The 24,695-nt window shown below is 47.6% G+C and overlaps 13 protein-coding genes across 13 annotated transcripts; 6 read left to right on the plus strand and 7 right to left on the minus strand.

The window, feature by feature from the left end:
- Positions 1–187: 187 nt before the first annotated feature.
- Positions 188–602, minus strand: N7495_007349 (anaphase promoting complex subunit 11; the record flags this gene model as incomplete). The annotated part of the gene is made up of 4 exons (XM_057210000.1): positions 188–207; positions 260–323; positions 377–408; positions 461–602. The coding sequence occupies 4 exons, from the start codon at positions 600–602 to the stop codon at positions 188–190; spliced, it is 258 nt and encodes an 85-aa protein (XP_057063774.1).
- Positions 603–799: 197 nt separating this feature from the next.
- Positions 800–1,853, plus strand: N7495_007350 (sulfurtransferase; the record flags this gene model as incomplete). Its single annotated transcript, XM_057210001.1, has 2 exons — positions 800–1,734; positions 1,796–1,853. Coding segments are annotated over 2 exons (993 nt in total), but the record flags the coding sequence as incomplete, so codon positions are not given.
- Positions 1,854–2,429: 576 nt separating this feature from the next.
- Positions 2,430–3,749, plus strand: N7495_007351 (uncharacterized protein; the record flags this gene model as incomplete). The annotated part of the gene is made up of 2 exons (XM_057210002.1): positions 2,430–2,550; positions 2,611–3,749. The coding sequence occupies 2 exons, from the start codon at positions 2,430–2,432 to the stop codon at positions 3,747–3,749; spliced, it is 1,260 nt and encodes a 419-aa protein (XP_057063776.1).
- Positions 3,750–4,392: 643 nt separating this feature from the next.
- Positions 4,393–4,942, plus strand: N7495_007352 (RPEL repeat-containing protein; the record flags this gene model as incomplete). Its single annotated transcript, XM_057210003.1, has 3 exons — positions 4,393–4,543; positions 4,589–4,651; positions 4,770–4,942. 3 exons carry the CDS (start codon positions 4,393–4,395, stop codon positions 4,940–4,942), a joined length of 387 nt encoding a protein of 128 aa, XP_057063777.1.
- A 525-nt stretch (positions 4,943–5,467) lies between these two features.
- N7495_007353 (translin family protein) lies at positions 5,468–6,357 on the minus strand (the record flags this gene model as incomplete). Its single annotated transcript, XM_057210004.1, has 2 exons — positions 5,468–6,177; positions 6,228–6,357. 2 exons carry the CDS (start codon positions 6,355–6,357, stop codon positions 5,468–5,470), a joined length of 840 nt encoding a protein of 279 aa, XP_057063778.1.
- A 413-nt stretch (positions 6,358–6,770) lies between these two features.
- On the minus strand, positions 6,771–7,741 carry N7495_007354 (uncharacterized protein; the record flags this gene model as incomplete). The annotated part of the gene is made up of 2 exons (XM_057210005.1): positions 6,771–7,525; positions 7,642–7,741. The coding sequence occupies 2 exons, from the start codon at positions 7,739–7,741 to the stop codon at positions 6,771–6,773; spliced, it is 855 nt and encodes a 284-aa protein (XP_057063779.1).
- Positions 7,742–8,454: 713 nt separating this feature from the next.
- N7495_007355 (2-5-dichloro-2-5-cyclohexadiene-1-4-diol dehydrogenase) lies at positions 8,455–8,731 on the minus strand (the record flags this gene model as incomplete). The annotated part of the gene is made up of 2 exons (XM_057210006.1): positions 8,455–8,572; positions 8,634–8,731. The coding sequence occupies 2 exons, from the start codon at positions 8,729–8,731 to the stop codon at positions 8,455–8,457; spliced, it is 216 nt and encodes a 71-aa protein (XP_057063780.1).
- Positions 8,732–9,098: 367 nt separating this feature from the next.
- On the minus strand, positions 9,099–11,511 carry N7495_007356 (uncharacterized protein; the record flags this gene model as incomplete). The annotated part of the gene is made up of 2 exons (XM_057210007.1): positions 9,099–11,247; positions 11,303–11,511. The coding sequence occupies 2 exons, from the start codon at positions 11,509–11,511 to the stop codon at positions 9,099–9,101; spliced, it is 2,358 nt and encodes a 785-aa protein (XP_057063781.1).
- A 504-nt stretch (positions 11,512–12,015) lies between these two features.
- On the minus strand, positions 12,016–14,903 carry N7495_007357 (glycoside hydrolase family 2 protein; the record flags this gene model as incomplete). The annotated part of the gene is made up of 5 exons (XM_057210008.1): positions 12,016–12,819; positions 12,893–13,128; positions 13,184–13,614; positions 13,670–14,623; positions 14,671–14,903. The coding sequence occupies 5 exons, from the start codon at positions 14,901–14,903 to the stop codon at positions 12,016–12,018; spliced, it is 2,658 nt and encodes an 885-aa protein (XP_057063782.1).
- A 274-nt stretch (positions 14,904–15,177) lies between these two features.
- N7495_007358 (glycosylphosphatidylinositol-alpha 1,4 mannosyltransferase I) lies at positions 15,178–16,542 on the plus strand (the record flags this gene model as incomplete). Its single annotated transcript, XM_057210009.1, has 3 exons — positions 15,178–16,158; positions 16,215–16,322; positions 16,381–16,542. The coding sequence occupies 3 exons, from the start codon at positions 15,178–15,180 to the stop codon at positions 16,540–16,542; spliced, it is 1,251 nt and encodes a 416-aa protein (XP_057063783.1).
- Positions 16,543–16,815: 273 nt separating this feature from the next.
- On the minus strand, positions 16,816–19,136 carry N7495_007359 (DNA damage response protein RcaA; the record flags this gene model as incomplete). The annotated part of the gene is made up of 5 exons (XM_057210010.1): positions 16,816–18,592; positions 18,647–18,798; positions 18,858–18,937; positions 18,988–19,050; positions 19,100–19,136. 5 exons carry the CDS (start codon positions 19,134–19,136, stop codon positions 16,816–16,818), a joined length of 2,109 nt encoding a protein of 702 aa, XP_057063784.1.
- Positions 19,137–19,293: 157 nt separating this feature from the next.
- N7495_007360 (uncharacterized protein) lies at positions 19,294–21,160 on the plus strand (the record flags this gene model as incomplete). The annotated part of the gene is made up of 2 exons (XM_057210011.1): positions 19,294–19,428; positions 19,490–21,160. The coding sequence occupies 2 exons, from the start codon at positions 19,294–19,296 to the stop codon at positions 21,158–21,160; spliced, it is 1,806 nt and encodes a 601-aa protein (XP_057063785.1).
- Positions 21,161–22,107: 947 nt separating this feature from the next.
- Positions 22,108–23,961, plus strand: N7495_007361 (uncharacterized protein; the record flags this gene model as incomplete). Its single annotated transcript, XM_057210012.1, has 1 exon — positions 22,108–23,961. The coding sequence occupies one exon, from the start codon at positions 22,108–22,110 to the stop codon at positions 23,959–23,961; it is 1,854 nt and encodes a 617-aa protein (XP_057063786.1).
- Positions 23,962–24,695: the final 734 nt, after the last annotated feature.

Here is a 24,695-nt window from a genome sequence, read left to right on the forward strand (position 1 = left end):
CCGAATGGCAACATCCAATCCACTATCTTTATATCCATCGAATGCTAAAGTTGAAAGTGGAGACACAATTTTGGAAATAGCCCAATAAAGAATGCAAAAAGCAGTTGAAATGAATAGCAACTCAAAAACTGGGGTATCCTTGATTCAACCCAGTATATAACGCCGTAAAAGACAAATAGTAGAAGTATCAGATGTTTGCAACAAACTCTGCGAAGGAGGTTAGCCAGCATCATAATGGTTGGGAGGAGAGTGTACCTACTTTGACGACACATTGGGCATAATTCCTTAGCGCTCTCTTCCTTGAACCAAGCCTCGAGACAATGCTGTTTACACGATCAGTCAAATTATATTGGGGATATCCGTAATAGCACCTTACCCAATGAAATGCGTGCTTACACTGGCCTTGTCCTGTATACGCCATTAGTACCAGTAATATCGGAGAAGCTCCGACACAACTTACGAATTGGACATCCATCGCCAGGTATTTTGCAACGGGGACAAGTGCTATCATACTGGACGCGACAGATACCGCAGACATCATCCTCAGGAAGATTCCATCGCCAAATAGCAACAGAATTCCATTCTCTGAGAATGATTCTCATGGTGGAAGGATTAAGTAAAAAAAGGTGTGATGTGGATAAGAGAGAGTGTGGAGTGGAGATAAAGTGGTGTCCTGATAAACAATGGGCTTATCGTATCACATGAGCTTACTCCACATCCAACTTACTCCAACTTCTTTTTTAAAACTGCCCTGTTTTCTCCGGTGATTATGGCTTCCACTGCTCTTCGTTTTGTCAGGTCGCCTATTCGCCTTCCTCTATTCCGTGCCATGTCTACCCATGTACCTGGAGCCCGTCAGGCTTCTTTCTCCTCCTATCTGGTCACCCCCCAGCAACTCAATGACGCTTTGAGTAAGAACCCACCTAACACACTTGCTACTTCTCCAAGAACAATTCCACTATGTGCAGCATGGTTCATGCCTAATGACCCCGAGGGCCGCACGGGAATTGACTCATTCCGCAAGTCCCGTATCCCCTCAGCACGCTTCTTTGATCTCGACGCTGTCAAGGACCATGACTCACCTTACCCGCATATGCTTCCCACCTGTGAGGAATTTGCCGAGGCCATGAGTGAATTGGGCATTCGCCGGGACGACGAGATAGTTGTCTACGATACAGCTGAAGCGGGCATTTTCAGTGCTCCGCGCGTGGGCTGGACTCTGCGTGTGTTCGGTCACCCCAGCGTACATGTCCTCAACAACTATCGAATCTGGACTCGTGAGGGTCTCCCCACTGAGAGTGGCGAGCCCACTCCGGTGGAGAAGAGCAAGTACCCGGTCCCCGCTTATGACACTAAGCTGGTAATCCCTTATCGTCAAGTGAAGGAGCTGGCATTAAACCATGGCAAGGAAGGTGCCGAGGAGGTTGAGATCTTGGATGCTCGCTCCTATGGTCGTTGGGCAGGGATTGATCCAGAACCCCGTCCTGGGCTCTCATCTGGACACATTCCGGGCTCTAAGAGCCTGCCATTCCAGGAACTATTGGATCCGGAGACCAAGGCTTACTTGTCACCAGCACAGCTGCGCAAAGTCTTTGAAGACCATGAGATTGACCCTTCCCGCCCAATCATCAGCTCATGTGGAACTGGTGTGACAGCCACCGTTATTGAGACTGCCCTCAGTGAGGCTGAGTATGGTGATGCCAACTCTCGTCTAGTCTATGATGGAAGCTGGACGTAAGTGCCCCTTGATCACCTCACATTTCTATCACATACTAATCATCTTCCAACTGAACAGCGAATGGGCCCAACGAGTTAAGGAATCAGATGGCCTCATCAAGAAGGTGCAGCGATGAGAGAACCAAGAACTGAGAACTGAGAACTGAGAACTGAGAACTGAGAACTGAGAACATGATTAGAAAGTCATGATATTCCAAATTTCTAATAAGCGAAAAAGATTGAGCGGCTTCTTGAACTTTCTTAGCACTTTCTTAGCTTAGATCACATCCCCCTCTTATTAATTCATGATATCATTGTCTTTTTTAACTTGGAACTCTTTGTTCTTGTGCCTTAAACTAACTAGTAGCTGACTGAAGCCCATTGAATCTGTGGATCTAGCTTAGTCATCACTCGATCTGGCAGCCGCTTTTATGATCGCAAACGCATGGGAATGCACATATCTCGGCGGTGTTGGATTGTCAAAAATGCTGCACATGATTCCTTCTCTGCCTACATATTGTAAGTTCTTCACTTCTGATTCAAACCGCCCCTCTTACCCCCACCTTTACTCGTCCGGCCACACCCCCACACCCACAAATATCGTTGATATCCCACTGATCCCCTCATCAGTCACAGTTCTCAACCCTTCAAGTCCCTTGGAATAGGGAAAGAACTGCTTTCAGTTCTGATAAACATCACTTGAAAAGCCCACCATGTCAGCCAGTCGCAAGGTCTTTCACTGCGCTGTGGATGAAACGGCTCTTACTACAAATATCAGCGAAATCAAGAAATGGACTGCCAATGGCGCCATCGATCTGATCGTTCCTCTTTACAGTGAGTTTCCTGATCTTTTTATTACTGGCTCATCTAAAATCAGATTTCTTATACTTCTAGCCCTCGAACGACTCCATAATCTGAAGCGTGCAGGATCGCAAGTCGCCATTAATGCCCGTGAGACGGTGCGCTTTCTCGACCGAGTGACTTCCGGCAAAGATCAAATTACTGCCGACCGAGTTACCCTTCAAGGCCCGATGGAGCAGTATGAACGCTGGGCAGAAGCTGAGAAATTCTTCTTACCGGAATTTGAAGAAGAGCCTGAGGCCGTTGACGAGATGCCGCGTTCCGAACCCGCACCTGTGTCTGTGCCTGTGCCTGCACCCGCGCCCAAGATCACTATCAAATCGCAATCCGACGACCTTTCGCAGATGCTGCTTAGCAAGCTAAACTTTCAGAAGGCCCCCGATGCCGCATCCATCACCTCGGACGGTTCAGCTAGTGGTCCGGCCTCGCGCACATCTTCTCGTAGCTCGCGCACCAGCCCCGAATGTGCCCAACATGAGCTCGTCACCAAGTCAGAGAAACCCAAGTCGGGACACCAGCGCAATGCGTCCGGATCTACCATCCCTATCGTTCCTCCCGTGCTTCGCCCCTTGCTGAGTGCCCTCCTGTGGCGACTTCACAGTGGCCCTGATGCCGAGAACTTTGCTAAGAACTGTATCCTGGTTACTAACGACCGCACGACTCAGGTTTGGGCCCAGAAATTTGGCATTGGTGTGAAAAATATCCTTCAGCTGCGCACTGCCATCCAGTATGAAGAGCGCGAGTACAAGAATCGCTGCAAATACGCCGAGAAGAACCAAAGCCCCGTCCAGAATCCCGAGCCTAAGACCTTGCTTTCATACGAGGACGACAGTGATGAGGACGAGCTTGTTTTTGTTCCCCGCGGTCGCGGCAAGAACGCGACTCGGGGTGCTCGGGGTGGAACACCTCGCAAGCCCGTTGCGAAGACCATCCCTGTGACCCCCGATGTGGCTACCATCGAAGTTCCCACTGAGCCGATTGACCCCAACTCCTTCAGCCGATCCTTGAGCGGCGCGAATACCAAGACCCAGAACATCGACCTGAGCAACCAGAAAGGTACTTCTCGTGGTCTCTCGGGAGCCTCTCGCCGCACTTCCGGCCGACGTGGAGGTGCCAACCGTGAAGGCGCACGAGGCAGCGGTCGTGGACGGGGCAAGCTGTGGGTTCCTTGAATATACGAATTGGGTCTGTTGAGATTGGCATGCGTCGCTCTCGACAGACCGCAGTTACTGTGAACCAATGCAATCAGAACCGGACCGGATGAGTTCATCATTCTTCCCTTTTCAGGAAGGTATCCGACTCGAAACAGCACACTACAGGGCGTAGTTCTTTTGACCCCTATCTCTAACTCTACTCTCCCCTATTCCCATTCCCATTTTCACCCTGTTTTGAACCCACGACCGCGGCAACTGATCTCCAATATCTTGACATGGCCAGGCCAAGGATTTGATGAAATCCAGCGAGGACAGGATTCATGGAGGGAATGGTGAATAGAGTGGTTTTCTTTTGGAAGGAAGTGGTATATACAACTTTTTTACCTGGACAGAGAATGTCGGTCGCTATGGCTGGTAACTACTTGAACAAACTGGGTTTCTGGACCTTTAGTCAAGAACCAAGAGAATCTATTATCTGCGTTCAATTTACTAAATATATAGAGTAGATGAAGTAAGTGGAAAGTTAGATTATTGAGTTTTCCCCGCATGACTAGTTCCCGTGGTACTAAACATCATTTGATCTTTTCTTTCCCTCAAAACCCTCCTTCACAACTCTCCTTCACAACTCTCCTTCACATATCCCATTTCCTAAACATCTATCATGTCGATTGACGAAACTCCCCTTGCATACTCGACTCACGAGCGTCGTGACTCGCTCGAGAAGCACCTCCAAATGCGCCCGGACGTGCAGGACCTCAAGGACCGCCATATCCTGCTGGATACTAAGGTTGATCCGTATGCAGCATGTCTTCGTGCTTGACTTTCTGAAATCTAACCCCTCACTAGTGCCCTCCAAGCTGTCGGCCTGGACCTTCAGAAGAGCCTGGAGAAGCGTCCTGCTAAGGACGAACTGGTGGAGCGTATATCTCCCTGTTTTCATTGATACTCCTGAACACGATCCCATTCTTGAATCTCAATCATGAATTCGTCTAACGTTAACTACTTTGTCACGCTTTACTAACTCCCGAGATCGCAAAGGTAATATCCTCCTCGCCACCAACCAGGCTGCGGCTTTGCAAGGTCCAGCCCGCGATCTCGAGCGCCACATGCTGGCTGATAACTTAGAGCACAAGATTATGAATCGCCCTCAGCCCGAAGACCTTATCACTCAGGGAATTCTCGAGGAAGATGAAGATCCTCGTTCGGCTTAAGCGTTTCACCTTAACCTCCTTCAAATGTCAATTCTGGACTCTACATTGGTTCAGATGCTGATGACACAAGAGAGGCTTCATGAATTTTACGGCGTTGCGGCTGCCTTTCACTTGTTACATGCGCGTCACTCCTCACTCCCTATGACGTCACCATTGTGATGCTGGATATCTGTTACACATGATATTATCGTTTTCCTCTTGAACTTGGAAGATAGTGTAGTTGTAGAAATCATAATCTTGAAGACAGGTAAGGGAGTAGGGTAAATTATTCCACTGAGATCTTCAAACAGATGTTATACATATTCCCACCGGTTGTAGCCTCAGGTGAATGAAGTCTCACTCTTGTAGCTAGAAACCCTAGATTTCTTAAATGTAATTGATCATACTAGACCCAAATAACTGCTGGATCAAACATCGAACGACAAGTAGCTATGAAGTTGAGCTAGAGCATTGAGAAAATGTCATAAAAAGGGCAGATCATAGGCCCCCATAATCATATGGTCGTTATATCAAACCACAGCTATATTAAGTCTCAACCTGCATCGGAACTGAAAGATCTGGCATCCATCCCTTCGGACGTTCACTGCCACGAACCAGAATCCCATATGCCGCCCGCTCAACCTTCTCCACGCTGCTTTGCATCACCTCGAGCTTTTTTCCATAATCGCGCATCATAAAAGCATGTCGACGGGGAATACTGAGTCTTTCTGTATGGGCACGCATGGCTCGAAGGTCAACCACAATTCCTGCCTGGGTTTTGGAAAGGCGTGGGCCTTGAATTTGGCTCGTTGGTTCATCGGTAGGTTCCTCAGTCTCTGTGCTACCGGAACCCAATGTTGTCACGGCAAATCGCATCATCTCACCCGTCAGATCGAAGAGTCCCCCCAAGTAATCATCCGCCGTTACCTCGATCTCGGCGGGCAATCTGCCTGAGACTTCCTCGTGTGTGATCAGGGTCTGGGTGCGAAGATAATGATCGAACGAGATAGCCTCAATAAACTCCTGAATCCCACCACTGACTTGGCGCTGGTAGCGCCAGGTATTGAGATCGGTTACATCGGGCACAATGCTCGTGAAGAGTTTTTGGATTTGGTCAAGACGGTCTTGGTTGTCTTTGGCAATTTTTGGTGGGATGGGTTCGTTGATGGCGTGCACACGCTGGAGAGCGAATATACTGGGAGAAAATGTTAGAATCAGGATATTGGAATTAAGGGTTAGTGGTGATCGGACATTTTCTTGCTGAGCGCGGTTATGTCACGATTCGTTTTGATGATCCGCTCGCGACGGTCGTGGTGCTCGTCTAGTTCGTTGCGGAAATTCTCGAAGATCGAAATGATCGGTCCGACTGGTTCAGTCATGTTGTCATTTGAGATGATTGGCACAGGCTGGCCCTCCCAAGATCGTTTAGTGCCCATGATAGAAATGGATGTCGTAGGTCAAGGTTGAGATTGGAGAGCGATAAACGATAACGGATATTCAAGGTGTGCCAGTTGACTATGAGACTGTATTATTCACTTTAGAAACGCTGATACTATTAACATCATTTTTTTTTCATTCAATAGTGTCATAGATCTACAAATGGGAATTCATTTTAGCTTCGATATTGCTTAATTCTCGTTTGAATTGAATCTATCTACTGAGGAATCCTAACTACAGCTCGCCCCGCAATGCTATTCTTGATAATTCGATCAAGTAGTTTGGGAGTCTCTGAGAATTCAAACACTTCAATCGAAGGATTGATTATTCCCTTGAGAGCTTGCTCCAGCAGTTCGGTCATTTGATCCTCGCTGCCCACGGAAGTTCCCTTGATAGTAAGAGCTGTCCTGGCTTAGTATAGTCTTGAAAATGACAAGCGCAACCACTCACCTCGTGCAGAACAAACCGATGCAGAAATGGGAAGCTCAAATGTATTCTCTGGTAAACCAACTAGGATGATATGCCCCATGTTCCGAACGACCGACGGAGCAGTTCGAAATGCTTCTTTCTTGCCCGGCACAACAACGGTTGCATGAGCTCCCTCTCCAGTCAATTGCAACACCCGCGCTGCGACATCTTCTGTACGGAAATCGATAAATGCTGTCACACCGGATTCAAAGCTGATTTTTCGTTTGTCGTCGCCGGTATCGATGCCAATCACTCGAAACTTTTGCACCCGAGATGCAATCTGTACTCCCACATGGCCCAGTCCACCGCCGGATCCAGAGATCACAACCCAATCCCCAGCTTGTAATTCCTTGTCTAGTTGCGACAGTGCGCCTGCCATTGTGAGACCGGCGCAGAGTAGTGGAGCTGCAATCTCGTCTGCAAGTCCGTCAGGGATTCGGGTGAGAAATCTCGCGTCGGCAAGCGCATATTGCTGTAATGTGCCGGGAACATGCCGGCTCGTATTAAGCTGCTTGGGACAGTTGTGTACAAAACCTCGCTGACAGACTGAGCACTGGTTGCAGGCATTATACAGCCATTTGACTCCCACTCGTTTATTCAGCAGAGATAATGAAACATTGGATCCGGACTTGACCACAATTCCTACGCCTTCGTGGCCGATAATCGGGTTATATACGCCATATTTTAATAGCGCACGAACTTCGGAGCCACTAGGTAAGATTAAAGGTTAGACAAGATTCATTACGGAGATATGAGCTCCTAAAATTCTCACCAAATTCCTGTACATGTCAATTTAACTAAGACTTCATCGGGACCGGGCTCTCCAACTGCGATGTTATCGCGGAGAAGGATGGTGGGATTAGGACCCGGGTTTTGCACCACAGCTGCTTGTTGGATGTTGGGAATATTAGACATGATGTGGTTGTTAGGTATGAATATTAATCATCAAATAACTAAAACTAAAGTCCGGGGAAAGACTTAAATAGTGAACGAGTTATCATAATGGCATCGATGACTAACCAAGAACTCCCGATAACTAAGTTGCCGATCAACCTCCAAATTTGCACTTCGAGGTCTATGCATCATAGCTGCAGCTGTGCTGTACCAGTACAATAGTCGCGTTAGTATGGTTCATCCATGTGGAGTGACCGCACCCATGTTCGTCGCCTCTTAGCCTGAAGAGAAGATGAAGAGATGCTGGCCACAGTTCCGGTAGATGGGCCGAGGCTGTAGATGTGGCCGCATTTGTGTCATTTCTGGATAGCCCCGATGCTCAATTTATGGCTGGTAGTACACTTAAATTAGATAGAGTCATTGTCGTCTGTTAATTTGCAGAGTGTCGGTTATAGATGAAAATAAGTGAAGCTTGGAAATGGATGAGATCAAGGTGATTCTTCTTCCATTGCCGGACTTTTTTCATGGCACGACCACATTACGTCACAAAGGCTCCTGGGCTGTTTTGATTAACTCAGTGAACCAATTTCAGGAATAGTGGTACTTACCAGATCGGCAGTTCACATTCATTTGTCGTATAGATCGACATATGTCTCTAGGATACTCGTAGATAAGTATGAGATGCTGGCAGATTAAAGTGCGATATCGAGTCTCCCAGATTTAAATATTGTCTCTTAGAAATCGCGTGATATATCTTCATCGGACGTAACATCGGCCTGCACGTTCAATATCAGATCATCGGGATCGACATGAGATGATTCCTTTAATAGCAGCTCTGGGAGTCTCTTTTGACTTGTCCAGACTATCTGAATTGATATCAAACAGTGCAACTCAGGCTCTTTCGAATAAATACCGAAGGGCAGATTCGAGGCCGATGTTGTCGGCTGCTACAGTAATCAGAGCGACTAATCGTTCAAGGGGATTGAGAATTGGTTGAGGTAATGGCAACATTGTGATTGAGCTTAATTCATTCTGCATTTTTTATATAAATTGAATACTTCTTTTATATGAGCTTGAAATGGCCAAGTCTCTTCGCGAGGTAATTAGACTGCAGCTGGGGGCGGAGAAGGATCCGGAGATAATACCAAAGTAGAATTACTGGATACTACAGGGCTATAAGAATTAAACTGGTCAGGGAGGGAGTCACTCAAAGTCAGTAAAAACCTTCGATTAGGTTCAGCTGGTAGATACATGTTCATTTTCCAATATTTGAATAGGAAACATGATATTGAATTATTTGATATAACCGTATTTTCGTGATGAATTCCCAAGTAAATCGGGAAGGAAATTAATGAACTAGAAGCTCAAAGAAAAGTACCTAGAAAATTAAAGGATAGATAGCGCCAAATCCGCAGATGAGGGCGAAGGCAGTGGGCAGTGTGAATTGAGGGATAGCAGCTCCGGTATAGGTAGGGCCGGTGGAGCTGCTGGTAGTGGTACTACTCACTCCGACAGGGGAAGAGGAAGGCTTAAAAGGGTACCTGGCAGAGGCAGAGACAGCAGCGGAGTTGGATGTAGCAAACGCAGATGTCGATGCATTAATGCCGACAGCCCCAACTCCCGTTGGGACGTAAACGGGAATAGAAGTGTAAGTGGTGGTGAATGCAACCGACTCATCACCAGTGCTGGAGCCAGAGTCAGAGCCATAATTGGAGCCAGAGCTTGATCCAACGGAGCCAGGGGTTGAGGTCTCAGTGGAAGAAGCACCGACAGGGTAAATGGTTGTTCCAACGGCAACAGTAGATGTCACAGCATGAGGAGTCTGCCCCCTCAAAGGGCAGTTAGTCACACTATCAGGGCACTCAAAGACAGTTGCAGTGCTGGTAGCGTAGATGGTCTCGGTTGTCAGCGATCCAGCAACAGCAGGTCCAGTAGTAGTGGGAACGGCCTGAGCGGGAGTCACCGTGTAAACAGTGGTGCCAGCAACGAGGGTCTCAGTGGTGGTTGAGGTGGTCTTCTCGCGGGCGGGGCAGTTGGTCACACTGGATGGGCAGGCGTAGATAGTTGAGACGCGGGTGCTCAAGACAGTCTCAGTGGTAACGTAAGGGTATCCACTAGCTGGGGCTGTAGTGGTGGCTTCAGCTGTGGCAGGGCAGATAGTGGTAGATACCACAATGGTCTCAGTGGTAACGTAAGTGGTCTGGTCGCGTTCGGGGCAGTTTGTGACTGTCGATGGGCATGCGGTGATGGTGGAAGTGCGAGTCGAGAAAACAGTCGAAGTAGTAAGTTCTCCAGAGCCATTACCGTTGCCAGAGCCGTTACCGTTGCCAGAGCCGTTACCGTTGCCAGAGCCGTTACCGTTGCCAGAGCCGTTACCGTTGCCAGAGCCGTTACCGTTGCCAGAGCCGTTACCGTTGCCAGAGCCGTTACCGTTGCCAGAGCCGTTACCGTTGCCAGAGCCGTTACCGTTGCCAGAGCCGTTACCGTTGCCAGAGCCGTTACCGTTGCCAGAGCCGTTACCGTTGCCAGAGCCGTTACCGTTGCCAGAGCCGTTACCGTTGCCAGAGCCGTTACCGTTGCCAGAGCCGTTACCGTTGCCAGAGCCGTTACCGTTGCCAGAGCCGTTGCCAGAGCCGTTGCCAGAGCCGTTGCCAGAGCCGTTGCCAGAGCCAGAGCCATTGCCGTTTCCAGAGCCGTTACCGCTGCCGTTTCCACTAGAAGGAGAAGGAGAAGCGCCGGAACTAGAGCCACTGCCAGAGCCGTGACCGCCGTGACCGCCGTGACCTCCGTGACCTCCGTGACCTCCGTGACCTCCGTGACCGCCGTGACCTCCGTGGCCGCCGTGACCGCCATGGCCACCAGGAATGGCACTGGAAGAAGTAGTAGCAGCCCCGGAAGGATGGATGCTACCAGAGGGCTTGACAGTATCAGAGGGCCTAACAGTACCAGAGGGCTTGTGAGGGCCGACAGGTGAAAGGCTGGTAGTCGGACGAGGAGGGCGGGAGGAAGAAATACTAGAGCGAATGGGTGCCGAGGAGGAGGCAAGACCAGATGATGGGCTAACATGAGCAGCAGCAGACGAGGAGCGGGTCAGAGGGGTGGAGGAAGACTTGACAACAGGAGTGGATGAAGCCACAGGAGTAGACGAGACGGCAGCTGAGCTGGATGCCACACACACATTCTTCTCATAGGAAATGTCGATGTTATCGAGGTCAAGGGTAGGAACTCCAGAGTCACAGTTCAAAACGATGTAAACGAACCAGGCACTGGGCTCTGTAGGGTGTATATAAGAGACATGAGTCCACGAAGTTACGTCTTCAAAGATGGGATCATTCAAGAACCAGCCGTCATCTCGGTCGTATTGAGCAAACATCCGACATCCGGTGGCTCCATTGAGAGAGATCTTCCAGTCAAATGAGTATTCGTAGTTCTGGCCTTCAGGAGTACCGTCGATGCATCGGATCAGACCAATATTCGTCGTGTCAGTGGGGAGGCCATCCACGCCCACAACAGCTGGGGAGACAGAACTAGAAGAATATATCAGTTATCTGTTGGATTAAAGGTAAGGCTTTGGAATCATACAGATAGTGGTTACCACTGGCGGCAAGAGCGGCATTATTGACAACCCCAGAAGTTGAAGATGCCCCAGACAAAGTCCAATCACTCAGAGAACCATCCTCAAATCCACCATCCAACACAGAAACACTTTGATGGCATGGGAAGATGCTGATGGCAGATGCTGAGACGGAAAACGCGACAGTCGCAACAGGAACAAATGATTGGACTCGCATTTTAACGCAGAGTATTCTAAATCTGTTCTATTTTACTCTGGATGAAAGAATGGACGAGGGAGACCCTCTCGAAAAAAGAAGAAAGAATGGACGATCTAGGAGTAGATCAGAGGTTTGAAGAGCATCAAAACAGAGAGAGAAATGAGCCTCTAAAAGGTACCATCAGACTTTCAATGATCTATCGCTTTTTACCAAGGCCGGGCAGTTGCTAACCCCAAAGTTAGAAATCCGCAAAAAACCTGAACAAAACTAGGGCATGTATGGATAGTAAACCTTGCAAGATTCAGGGACTGATGGGACTGATGGCCACTTAGGGCTAGCGTTCAACAACTCTGGTGTATTCATTCGTTCTCGGAAAGACCGAAAGCTAATCTTGTGGGAATCGATCACTAGTTGTTTTTGAATTCCACGGATTTAGTATTTGTCTTACCCCTGTTGGACCCGAGAACCGAAATATCCGTCAATTAGATCATTGAACCAAAATCAAAACAGACAATGAATGATTCAGGCGAAAGTGATGCAATTGGTTTGTTCTTGTCCCAAAAACCTATAGTTGAGAGTGAAATTTGAGAAGTCGGCAGAGACGGAAGAGGCGATGACAGTTTGAGGATCACCAGGTACAATATCCATCATATTATCGCTAAGAAGGACACCATCTGTGGCCTCAAAGACGAGTCCCTTGGCAGGGGTTCGCGCACTGATCAATAAGTGAATCTGATTCCGAGTGCGGTTAAACTCAATCTTTAAATTATCGGAGAATTTCAGGTACTTGAGCGGTTGTGGCCAATCAACATCTCGGGCCACTATATTTTGATCCACCCACAATCGAGCCGAGAGAACATGTGGTTCCGGATAAAGGACGTGGTCGATAGTGCCGCTAATGATTTCAGTGGTTCCATTGTACAATATCTTAACATCTTGAGTAATGGCTTTTCGAATTTCTTCGCCTGTCTCGATGGAGAGAAAGCGTAGTTCGATACTCCCGCGGACCTCGTATGGTCGGCTTGAAGCGACCCATAGTTCATAGAAACTTTTTTGTGGGGGTTTCGCGTGCGTCACGCTCCAATCGTGATGCTCACGTTTCACTCCAACTGCAATAGGACTAAGCACGCGCTTCACAGCATAGTAAGCTGGCTTGGGATGCAATAAATAATCAACAATGGCCCATGAGATCGTAGGCCAACAGTCGTTCAACTGCCACAAAAGCGCCCCACCACAGTGTCGATCATCTCCCCATTGGCGACGCCATCCTCGATACCCAAACGTCATCGTCTCAGCCTGGACGACTTGAGTGAGGTATATGTATTTCTGTAAGCCAAGGATTAGTATCGTATCGGCAAAAAAGGACTCGAATGAGGTGAAATCCAAAACAGAACCATACCTCTAGCTCTGTGGCTAGTCGTACATTTTCGACAAGGTATGTCGCCAGTCTCCGTTCGTGTCCATCCGCTTTGTTATGGAAATCCATCACATGAGATTGAGGATGCAAGTCCTGCTCATTCTCGACAAAGTATTGGATCGTCGGAAGATATGGAAACGACTCCATGCCAAATTCACTATTGAAGCGACCACCCAGTGTATCAAAAATCTGATACTTTTGTTGAGTACCGTGCCACACTTCATAATGTCACCGTCAGTCATGATAATTTTATCTATAAGTGACGATGCTTACCGTTCCACTGATGCAAGTCTCCAACTGTTGGATCGGAGGTTTTCTTCCCGTCCCCCCATGGGCTACCTGGGTGGTAGAATGTGCTGGGAGAGTGTTCGGCTACCAAATCCGGAAGTAACTTTTCATAGATGTATCGTGCAGGAAAGTCTGTATTGAGCCAATGATATGGATTTTTGTCTTCATAGTTGTATGTCAGACCTGCTGTCTCTTGGACCTGATAGTCTTCATTGTTGCCGACATAGATCACGATGGAGGGATGATGGCGTAGACGGTGCAAGTTGAAAACTGCCTCCATATGAACTGATTCCAGGAACCCGGGCCATGTTGGATAGTTTCCACATGCGAACATGAAGTCTTGCCAAACCATCACTCCTAGCTGGTCGCACGTCTCGTAGAATGTGTCATCCTCGTAGATTCCACCACCCCAGACCCTAAACAATCGAAATGAGTAGTTTGAAAAAAGAGAAGGGAAAAAAGGCGTCAAACCTAATCATCACCTGGCGGCCCTCGACCATCAATTGAATCCATTTGCGGTATCGATCCCGACTGACGTTTGTGAGGAGGCTGTCTGCCGGAATCCAGCACGCACCACCACAGAAGATATCCATTCCATTGATACGGAAAAAGAACGATCTCCCGTGTTTATCAGGCTGCTGAACCACTACGGCAGAACGGATACCAAATTTCTTGGAAACTTGGTCGACTGCCTCATTATTGTGGATCAGTGACACTGATATTTCATACAAAGACTGGTCACCATAACCATGGGGCCACCAAAGTTCAGGGCAATTTATACGGAATATCACTTGCGTATCACTCTCTCTCGAAACGGGTATATCCTGATGAGCAATTTCGATTCCTCGTAAGACCAACCTAAACCGGGCACTATAGTCCCCGATCACCACTGTGTCTACCTTGGCGGCTGCAGTCACCAAAGCAGATTGGTGGTCTGGTGCTACTTTCACTTGGGGCCAAAGATTGCTCACCCGTGCAGTATATACCTCGAGATGTACAGCACGCCAAATCCCAGCCGTCATTAGAACAGGGCCCCAGTCCCAGCCCCAATGATACTGTGCTTTCCGGACAGCCAGACGAGATGGATCCCCATTGAATGAAATCCACTTATGTAAGGGGTAATCTCTTCGCAGCTCTCGTGCTTTGAGTAACGCACAGTCAAACTCAACTTCAATGATGTGGTCACCATCCGCTTCCAATTCCCGTGTTATGTCGATTCGGTGACCCACGAACATATTAGCACTTGTCAACACAATCTTACTGTCAAGTTTGACAGTAGCAAACGTGTCCAATCCATCAAAAACCAAGGCCACAGTCGCTCCTTGGGGAGCATTTGGCTTCTGGATGACTTTTCGGTAGATCCAGGATTTTTCATTGACCCACTGAGCATCAAGCTCATTGAATCTAATAAATGGGTCTTTCAATCTAAAGTGATCGGTTAGATTTATTGCCAGATGTGTGGTTAATCATACTTCTCGTTGTCAATGAGATCCTGTTGCACAACTGACGGCACCTTTCGAACGGGCATCCATTCCTCCGAATCGAGATCACGGAAGCTCCAACCAAGATCTAGAGGATAACTACTAAGCTTCATGATGTACAGGTTTAGAAATAGCAGTGTTGCAGGGAAGAATAGGAAATGAAATGGGTAGAGAACTAGAGTGGGACTAATGCCCCACATGACTTCAACTTTCGAGCGAATCATTTCTGGGATTTTTTGCTGACTCAGCACTTCATCGCAGTTTCATTCTTGAAATCTGTAAACATCGAAATCCCATTCAGCAATGGCAACCCGGATCCATTGGGTAAAGTCATCATCGTACATCTGAAAGAACCGAAAGGCTGTACAGTACTGATACTGTCGCGAGTTTTCCTTACTTCCAGTCTAATCAGTTATTGAAACAGGAGGAAAGGGGAACATTACCTCTGTATATCCTTATTTGAGCTTCAGTCTCAGCGCGTACATCAATTGAACCAAGATGGCTCTATTTAGCTCCACGCAGCGTGTGGTACTGATTGCTACGGCTCTTCGCCTGGTCATGCTCGTCTATGGTGGCTGGCAGGATGCCAACTCTGCCATGAAATACACCGACATTGACTATATGGTGTTCACGGATGCAGCGCGCTACGTCTCGAAGGGTGAATCTCCATATGCACGAGATACTTATCGCTATACACCCCTTTTGTCCTGGATTCTAGTCCCTACAGCTTGGGAGGGACCTTGGTCATCGCTGACTTTTGCTTTCGGCAAAATCCTTTTCGCCTTGGCTGATGTCTTTGCCGGATGGTTGGTCGTGCAGCTCCTAACTCAAAGCTATAAGCTCCCCACCGAGCAGGCATTGCGTTATGTGGCGACTGCCTGGTTGTGGAATCCGATGGTTGCAAACATTAGCACTCGTGGTAGTTCCGAGGGTCTGCTCGGTGTACTTGTAGCAGCCTTGTTGTGGGCCACTCTGGCCCGCAGAGCAGTCCTAGCGGGTTTTATCCTAGGTATTGCTGTGCATTTCAAGATTTACCCGTTTATCTACGGGGTCTCGATTCTGTGGTGGTGGGATGCTGAAAGGGACGGTGCTTCTCCACCCAGCAAGTCTGATGTCATCTCAACAGTCGTGCACTTTATTACCATTTCTCGAGCCAAACTAGTAATTACAGCACTCGCCACTTTTTCTGCATTGAATTTGGTCATGTATACACAGTACAGAATGCCGTTCCTCCAGCACACCTTTTTCCACCATGTCACCCGCATCGATCATCGCCACAACTTTTCTCCATACAGCACTCTTTTATATCTGACTGCAGCCGGTGGTACCGATTCTCATTTTGAGGCTCTTGCCTTCTTGCCTCAACTTCTTCTTGCGGTGATTGCTATTCCAATAATCCTCGCAAAGAAGAGCCTTACGACCGCCATGCTTGTGCAGACTTTTACCTTTGTTACTTTCAACAAAGTCTGTACCAGCCAAGTATGTCGACTTTCATTTGCTTTAATATCTGACCATTTATACTAAACTCTATCTAGTACTTCCTATGGTACCTTATTCTGCTTCCATTCTACTTGCCTTCATCTTCGCTTATTCAACGGCCTGTATTGGGAATCTCGGCAGCCCTTCTATGGGTACTCGGCCAGGTATGCACCTTAAAACCCCCAGTATCTTCAAGTCTTGATTCTGATGTCGTCCATACAGGCTCTCTGGCTTTCTCAAGGCTACAATCTTGAATTCCTTGGTCTATCTGTGTTTGTACCGGGCTTGTTCCTGGCATCGCTGTCATTTTTTGCTGTCAATGTTTGGATTATCGGCATCATTGTTCGTGATGGAGGCCAGAGTTTGGAGGTAAATGCTAAATAGTAGGTTCAAATAGACAGATTATCTTCTTAGTGTGTATAGTTTAGAACGAGAATATCTTTTATATCTTTTATATCTTTCAAGTCTAATCATAAAATACTATAGGTAGCTCTAAGTCGGTACCTTTTTATGCAATTTCTACAACGTCCGTGAGAAGCTCCTGAATGATGCTAGGTATTAATTTGGGTATCTAGAATGAAATATGAGAAGCTAAGCGATACTGGACAATATAACTAAAACTAAAAGCAGCGCGGAGGGTAATAAGAGACACAGATGTTAGCGCTTGCGTCTGAAGCGGAATTGAAGCTCTTCTTCGCTATCAGAGTCACGAGACTCCCGAGGCCGTTTCTTTTGTTTGCGAGAAGGCGGCACAGTATCTTGGGAGTCGGTAAGAGCCACTGATGGCTGTGATCGAGATGTAGTAGAAAGTTCGGAGACTTGAGTTTCAGGCACTCTTGACACAGCTCTTGACGCGGCTCTTGACAGAGAAGATTCTTGTCTTTCAGGTGATGCTTGATTACTATTGCTAACCCAATAGTGCTCCCCGATGCCAAAGGACTTGCGAGTGACTGCTTCCAGCGGGACAATCACGCTCTGTACACGCTGACGTTCATGCTGTAGTCCTCCCTTCCGTCTAAATCTCTTATAATTCTTGCGGCCGTTCCATCGCTTGTCCCATCGGTCGGAAATAATATTTTCTTCTCGAACAGGCGGATCCCTGACAGGAATTTCCATCTCCTCAATGATAGCGAGATTCTTCAAGCCTTCAATATCGACATCGTGGGAGAGTCGAGGGTTTTCTTCCGCAAGCCGCTGCTGTTCCTCTTCTTCGCGATGTTTTCGTGCGGCTTCGAGCACATCCAGCTTCACACGTTTCCGCTTTGGTGCCTCGGGTACCACAGTAGGATGATTCTCATGAGGTGTGTCGCCCATTTCCGCACGCCGACGTTTCATTGCTCGTGTACCGGGCAGCAAATCTGCCATTATATCTTCTTCAGTTTCTTCGTTATCATCCTTCGTTGCGAGAGGCTGATTAGCCTGAGATGGCTCGGGCTCGTACTCCATTTGTGAAATAGGGTCATCATTTCCTGGAGTATTATACACTGGAACAGAGTCCATGTCGAAGCCATCATCAAAGGTCTTCATCTTGCTAACGAATTTGCGGGCTCTAGTTCCTTTTGACTTTTGGGTCTCGCGAACCGGTGGAGAAGGTGGTGAGGCAGGATTGCTCGTGATAATACTGGGCTGTTGCTCACTTTCAGCAGTGACAGAAACTTGACTTGATACTTCCTCCCGGGGCAGTCGGCGGCAAAGAGGCGATGCATCATTCCCTAAGATAGCATCCAAAAACTCACTTTGTTCAATTACGCGCTGATCAGTCATTAGTGCAACTTCATTGCCCACCTCAATAGACCAGGACTCGTGTTCACCCTTGGATCGGAAGCGAACGAGTACAACACCACCAGGGCCATCTCGCTCGCCACCAACTCCCTTATGACCAGAAGCTTCTGTCATGAATCGAACGATATCCGCCGCAACAGTCACACCATATTTGACTTCGTAGAATAATGCTTTTCCTTGACCATTGTTGATCGCGGCTTGTAAATTTTCGAACTGAGCGGCATCTCCGAAAACAAACGTGTATTCCTCAAACACATTCACGCGTGAAGAATTGGGAGAAAATGCACCAGCGGGGCGACTGATTGGCTCATTACCGGCAGGTGGAATATATTCATTTGCATCTGGCCATGCAGATTCGAAATCGGTCTCCAATGGAGATAGTCCCGTATGGTTGTCACTGGGCGTTGTGGCATGGACCAACGCGTCGATGAAAGAATAGCAAACGATATACTTGCCGTTGATCAAGGCTTGCAAACCTTTGGCTGTGTTTCGTTTGCTTTGAACCACGTGTGTTGTATGGTCAACAAGGTATGGAATGACGGTCTTAATATCCAAATCTTCCAACCGAGATCGAACTTTGACCAATGGATCTTCTGCTTTCATCTCTTTAGACGAGAAGGAGAAGCTAAGTACCACTGGCTCCCAAGTGATCCTGTGATATCAGTCAATTCAAATTCTACTATAACACGCGAGGGTATAGACATACCGTAGAGGGCCTGGACACCGCCCTACGATCAGCTTGTGGTCATCGCCAATCAGCACCCGCTCGTCTCCCTTCAAAAGATCACCATCCACAGTTGTTCCACATTTCGAGTTCAGGTCGGTCACCGTGAGCTTCGTTCTTGCATGGGTGCGTGTCTAGAATTGGTCAGCCGTCAGTTTTGATAGTATAGTATCACTGGCGATCATAATCATACTCCATCACGAAGTACTACTGGCGACACTTCGATCGTCATATGCTTCCCTGATACTGAAGCGTGGGAAATAGCATGATCAACTAGAGATACGTCAGTTGAAGTCTTGCGCGCCCCGAGACTTTGCACATACCTCCACCCTGAGAAAGCCGACCGAATAGGTACTTTTTGCCCGGACGCAACCATAGGCGCCTCCCTTGAAATTGTAAGTTTAGTCTAGACCGTTTTTAATCATCATAGCTTACCACCGAGGCAATCTCCTGTCGAATCGAGAACCCACATGTTGATGCTCTTGAGTGGAGATAATCGATAAGTGCACTTGTCACAGACGCGTCTTCACGTGACTTGGTGATCAGGCGTCAGTGGCTGCTGCCTGCCACTTTTGCTTCCTTCTCATCATGTCAATCGAACTGCGAACATCGATGTTATAGCAGTGATAATGGCGTCACCAGGTGAGCTGGATGACCAGAACGTACAGGACTCGAAAAGCGACGAAAATAGTGACACGTTGAAATATCAGCTTCTCGGGCCCTCTTTAACAAAAGCGGGCCAGGAATCTGTTGACCAGTCAAAGGTACGACGAAGAGACAAGGCACGAAACCCAAGTCATACAAGGCTAAATATGATTCCATCAGGTCTCTGAAATCATATTTAATGCTTCGAAAGGCTCCAAATTCTTCAACCATGAGCAAGAACGGGATCGCAACTTGACCGTCAAGATCGAACGAATCTTGAAAGAAAAATTTCGACTGGAAAAGACCGACTTGAGCTATGAGCTCCGGCGCGCAGATGAATATTTCACAGAACTAGAGTTGACGCGAGATCTTTCTCAGCATATAGTTCATGTAGACTGTGATGCCTTTTTCGCAGCTGTCGAAGAACTAGACCGACCAGAGTTGAAGACAGTTCCTATGGCCGTCGGAAAAGGCGTGTTGACGACATGCAATTACCTAGCCCGAAAATTTGGAGTTCGAAGTGGCATGGCATCGTTTGTAGCCATGAAGCTATGTCCCCAACTTGTTCTTCTCCCAATGAACTACGAGAAGTATACTGCGAAGGCTCAGGAGATCCGGGCCATCATAGCACGATATGATCCACTATTCCAAAGTGCGAGTATTGACGAGGCATACTTGAACATTACTCCCTACTGTGCTGAAAATGATATGGATCCAGCAGAAGCTGTTCAGCAAATGCGAAGTACAATTTTAAAAACCACTCGGGTCTCAGTATCTGCCGGAATTGCGGCGAATGCGAAATTAGCCAAAATTTCATCAAATCAGAATAAACCAAATGGACAGTTTCAAGTCCCCAATGAACGGAATGCGATCATTGAATTTATGCGAGAGCTACCAGTACGGAAGGTAAACGGAGTTGGTCGTGTCTTTGAACGAGAACTTGATGCCATCGGAATTAAGACCTGCGGGGAGATTTACCTACACCGTGCCCTACTGACTAGGCTTTTTGGTGAGAAAGCATTCCAATTCCTAGCGCAGTGTTATCTCGGACTTGGCCGCACAAAAATTGAGCCAATTGAGGCCCAGGAGAGGAAGAGCATAAGCACAGAAACTACATTTCAAGAAATCGGAGATAAGGAGGCACTCAGGGCCAAGCTTCGCTGGGCAGCAGAGGAATTGGAAAAGGACATGGTCCGAACCCAGTTCAAAGGCCGCACACTCGCGTTGAAAGTGAAGTTGCATACCTTTGAGGTGCTTACCAGACAGACAGCTACTCCGCGTGCAGTCTCCCAAGCCAAGGATTTATACAACTTTTCTTTACCTATTCTGGCTAAATTAGAGCGAGAAATTCCAGGTATGAAGCTTCGACTTCTTGGCTTACGATGCTCAAACCTGATCAGCACCCAGAAGATTGACATTAATTTCTTCGGTGCCGCAGCGGTACCCAAAAAACCCAATTCTATTGTGGCAGTCAAAGACACAGAGCACGATATAAGTGCCGAAGAGGCATTTGAGGCGGCAGCCCAGCAAGAGCTTCAAGAGGAGATGAATGATATGGAACGGCTGAGCCAGGAAGTGACCGATATACCCGATACCCCTGATGCCGCACATACCACCACTGCTGTTTCAGAACCTACACAGTGGGAATGTCCCATCTGTGGTCGGTCACAAGCTGCTGATGACCGAGCCTTCAACTCCCACGTGGATCTCTGTCTTTCACGCCAGACTATCCGGGAGGTGATTCAAGATGAATCAGAGGAAATATCCCAACCCAGCTCCAATACTTTAAGCCGGAAACGAAAGACAGCCTCTCGAGACGACCCAAGACAAAAACGACTTTTTTTCCGGTGACACTACGGCTGCTCTTAATCTTGTCAAAAAATTATGCGTGTCATGATACCTTGCATACGTGATGACGACCTAAACTTGATTTCATTGTCCTATGAATTTCTTGAACTCACCTCATATCCACAAGAGTCGTCAGGAAATACTTAGATCTAATATCCCATCAAGTAAAAATAAATTATACCTTTATACAATATACCGAATCGAGCCGAATATATAGGTATGTAGAGAGAGAGAGAGAGAGAGAGAGAGAGAGAGAGAGAGAGAGAGAGCCCCGTAGGACATTAGACACTACCTTGTCATAGTTTTCTATGTTTTCTTTCGTCTGATCTAGAAGACAGGGACATCATTTGCTCATTAACCGCTCTGACTTATAGGTTGCCCAGGTGGAGAAAAATATGTTGTATTCCAAGATTCTGGTTAAACAAATATTATATAAACTGCGATTGTCAACGAAACCTTCCAAGGTTGGAACTCTTAAAATTTGAGGTATAGTAGTATATTGAAAATATGCAATAAACATTTAAATAAATAAAGGGATTTCAGTAGTATAGTTATGGCCCCTGCTCATCAAGTCACAGGATCCACGATCGGATGATTAGTTCAGATGTCAGTGTTCAAGCTCATAGAAATTGGATGAATCAGTCGAATATTATATGTCCTTAATTACTCCTTACTTGATACTGCCTTTATTCAGATAACTCCTATTCTTACTATTTACTAGTGCGGTGGGCTGAAATCCAGCGGTGTACGGACTAAACCCGTTAACCTAACCTAATTGGATTACTTCCTTCATCTTCACAACCACCTCTCCCGTCATTGATCAGACCACTCAAGGTCTTTTTTTTCGCTTCAGGGAAGATAAGGGCACCAGGGTTCCTGTACTGGTGCCACCATGCTTAGCGCCTGTGGTGCCTAGCAATGCCATCAAATCTTGTATATTCTCCGCAAATATGGATAAATCAAAACAACAACACAAACCATTGACTGCGGCCTTCCATCGTTCAACGAAGGCTACGAATCAGCCTCCGTTGACTCCGAAGCTCGCCAGTCCAAGTCCAGGATACCAAACTCGTCGTCTCGCAAATCACGATCACCCCTATTCTACCCCTTCCAAGGACGACCATGTCTCCACCAACGTAAATTCCACCTTCCTCAGTGCAAACATTACCCCCCGCTCGGGTTCACGTACATTACGACGACGCGATGATCTTTCTAATTCACCAGTACCATCGCCACAAGCCCACTACTCCCATTCCACATACTCTCATCCTGCGGTCGGCCTGGGGCTTCATGCCGCAGGAGGGGTTAATGGCGGGCGCAGAACAGATCGCAGTCCGGCTCGGGGGGAACAGCCAAACAGCATCAGGGCAAAGCCACTCACGGCGGAAGCTCAGCCAGCCTCTCATCCGAACTCCTTCCATGACCTTGCGGCGAATTCAAATCCATCTCCCATGTTCTTCCACGCTTCTGATGCACGGTCGTCCAAGCCGATCCACGCTTCCGATGCACCATCATCCAAGTCGGAAGTCGAACCGTACCGTCTCAAGCAGGGGAGGCTTTCCCCTGCCTTTCACTCTTCACAATTCGTATATGCAAATGGGGATCAAGAGCAGCAATCTTCTCTCGACGAACCCCACCCTATCGTCGCCAGTCGTCGTCTAAGCGGTACTCTACCTCGCGGCGGCTCTACACCTATCGCTAGACCCGCCGCTTCTCCTTCACTTCGCTTGAGGTCTCCTCAAATATCAGCTGCTGCATCTCCCATTGAAAGAAGCCAGCTCAGTCCACTCGTAGATCATACTCACGATACTACTCTCCACCGCTTTAGCTCTCCCCCAAGCAATGTATCCGATTCATCCGATCAACCGTCTATCAGTCAACACAGAAAGTCATCCAGCGTGGATTTTTCCGCTCAACCCCACACTCCTAGTCCTCTTATTGCATCCCATAATCTCCATGTTGACAGTACATTACCCCCGACATCCGATCAGGCTCCAAGGCTTCGCCCTCGTGTCTTCAGCAACAGTTCCTCCTTAAATGGCTCATCTACGTCGACAGACGCATTGCCGTCGATGCCAATGAGCCCCGGGAAACCTGAAGGACCAGGTGGTGACACGGCCCTGAATAATGCGCGGACCGAGCGCCGGATCTTGGATCTGGAGATCAGCAATTCCTCTCTCCTCGCTATCAACCGAACGCTGGAGCGAGAAATGCGGAAACAGAATGCAGAAATACGAAGATATCGACGTCTTAGTCGTTCAGGCCGGATATCAATGGTCCCTTCACCACGCTCATTCTCTGGCGCAGCTCTGTCCGTCACGAGTGAACTGGAAGGTGTTAGTGAATGTTCATCGGTCCATGAGGCATCCGAATTTAGCGACGAAGACTCCGTTCTTGATGATCGGGTACACAGTCCTGATTCTCTTGCGGAACATGATGCTAAACATCAAGCCCACGATGAGAAGAAATTTATGCTTGATCTCGCCCGGCACCAAGAGCTGCTGATTGATAGCCAAAAACTGAACCAGAGTCTCAAAAGATGCCTTGGCTGGACTGAAGAGCTCATCAAAGAGGGCCAAAAGGCACTCGAGTACAGCGTTCAAGTCCAAGATGTCGTCCTAGGCGGACGAGTTTTGGCGCCAGAGGAGCTCCCGGAGACAAACGAGGCACGTAAAGGCCTACTCAGTCCATCTACTCAATATTCCGACTATTCCGACTACACATCTCACCCGAATAACTCGGATGATAATGATACTGACCCATCTACACTCCCTCTACCATCGTCCCCCGGTGGGACTGTTTAATCATCTGATATCCACGTTCGCTTGTATCAATTTGCAAAATACCCCCTTTTGTCATCCATTTTCGCATGTACTTCTACAGCTTGTACCCTGTATGTATCCGGTCTTGGTCTTTCATTCATTGCGGGTTCTCCCATACCAGAAATACTTCTTGATGACTTTATTACGTTGATCTGTTCCAGTTATCATTGGTGATATATTGGTTCACATCTGAAAACCTGGCCACTCTACTCGTGATATTAAGTGTGATAGATACCCGAAGTACGATCTTTTACTTGTTGACGGCTCCATAGCCCTCGCTGACATGCTTAATATTTGACATTTGAAATCTAAACAACAGCTATCTTTATCAAAGACCACTGGTTGTGTATTTCTTATTTGAACTGCGGAACAGAAACTTCCTAGGCGCTTAGTTGAAAATCTCTCCAGCCAAAGTGCTGTAAATATGACAAGGCAATCTTCGTATACGTATACGATAATGCCTAGAAGGTTGAAACATCCAGATTTCAATGTTTCAATGTTTTGACTCAAAAGTACGACGTAAGATTGCCTTTCATGGAATCAAAATTAATCAGGGTCTATGATCCTCCCAAGGTTTAATCAATACGATCTAAGCTCTATTCTGGTCTCGATAGCCGAAACCGAAGTCCAGACTCCACAAGCGGGAGCTAGCGCTGACGATCCCGCCTTGGACCATGTTTGGCAGTACAAATACATTAGTTAGGGCTATAGGTCAT

Source organism: Penicillium taxi (assembly GCF_028828555.1).
Source record: "Penicillium taxi strain IBT 34144 chromosome Unknown utg000004l_segment0_segment0, whole genome shotgun sequence".
Classification (NCBI taxonomy): domain Eukaryota; kingdom Fungi; phylum Ascomycota; class Eurotiomycetes; order Eurotiales; family Aspergillaceae; genus Penicillium; species Penicillium taxi.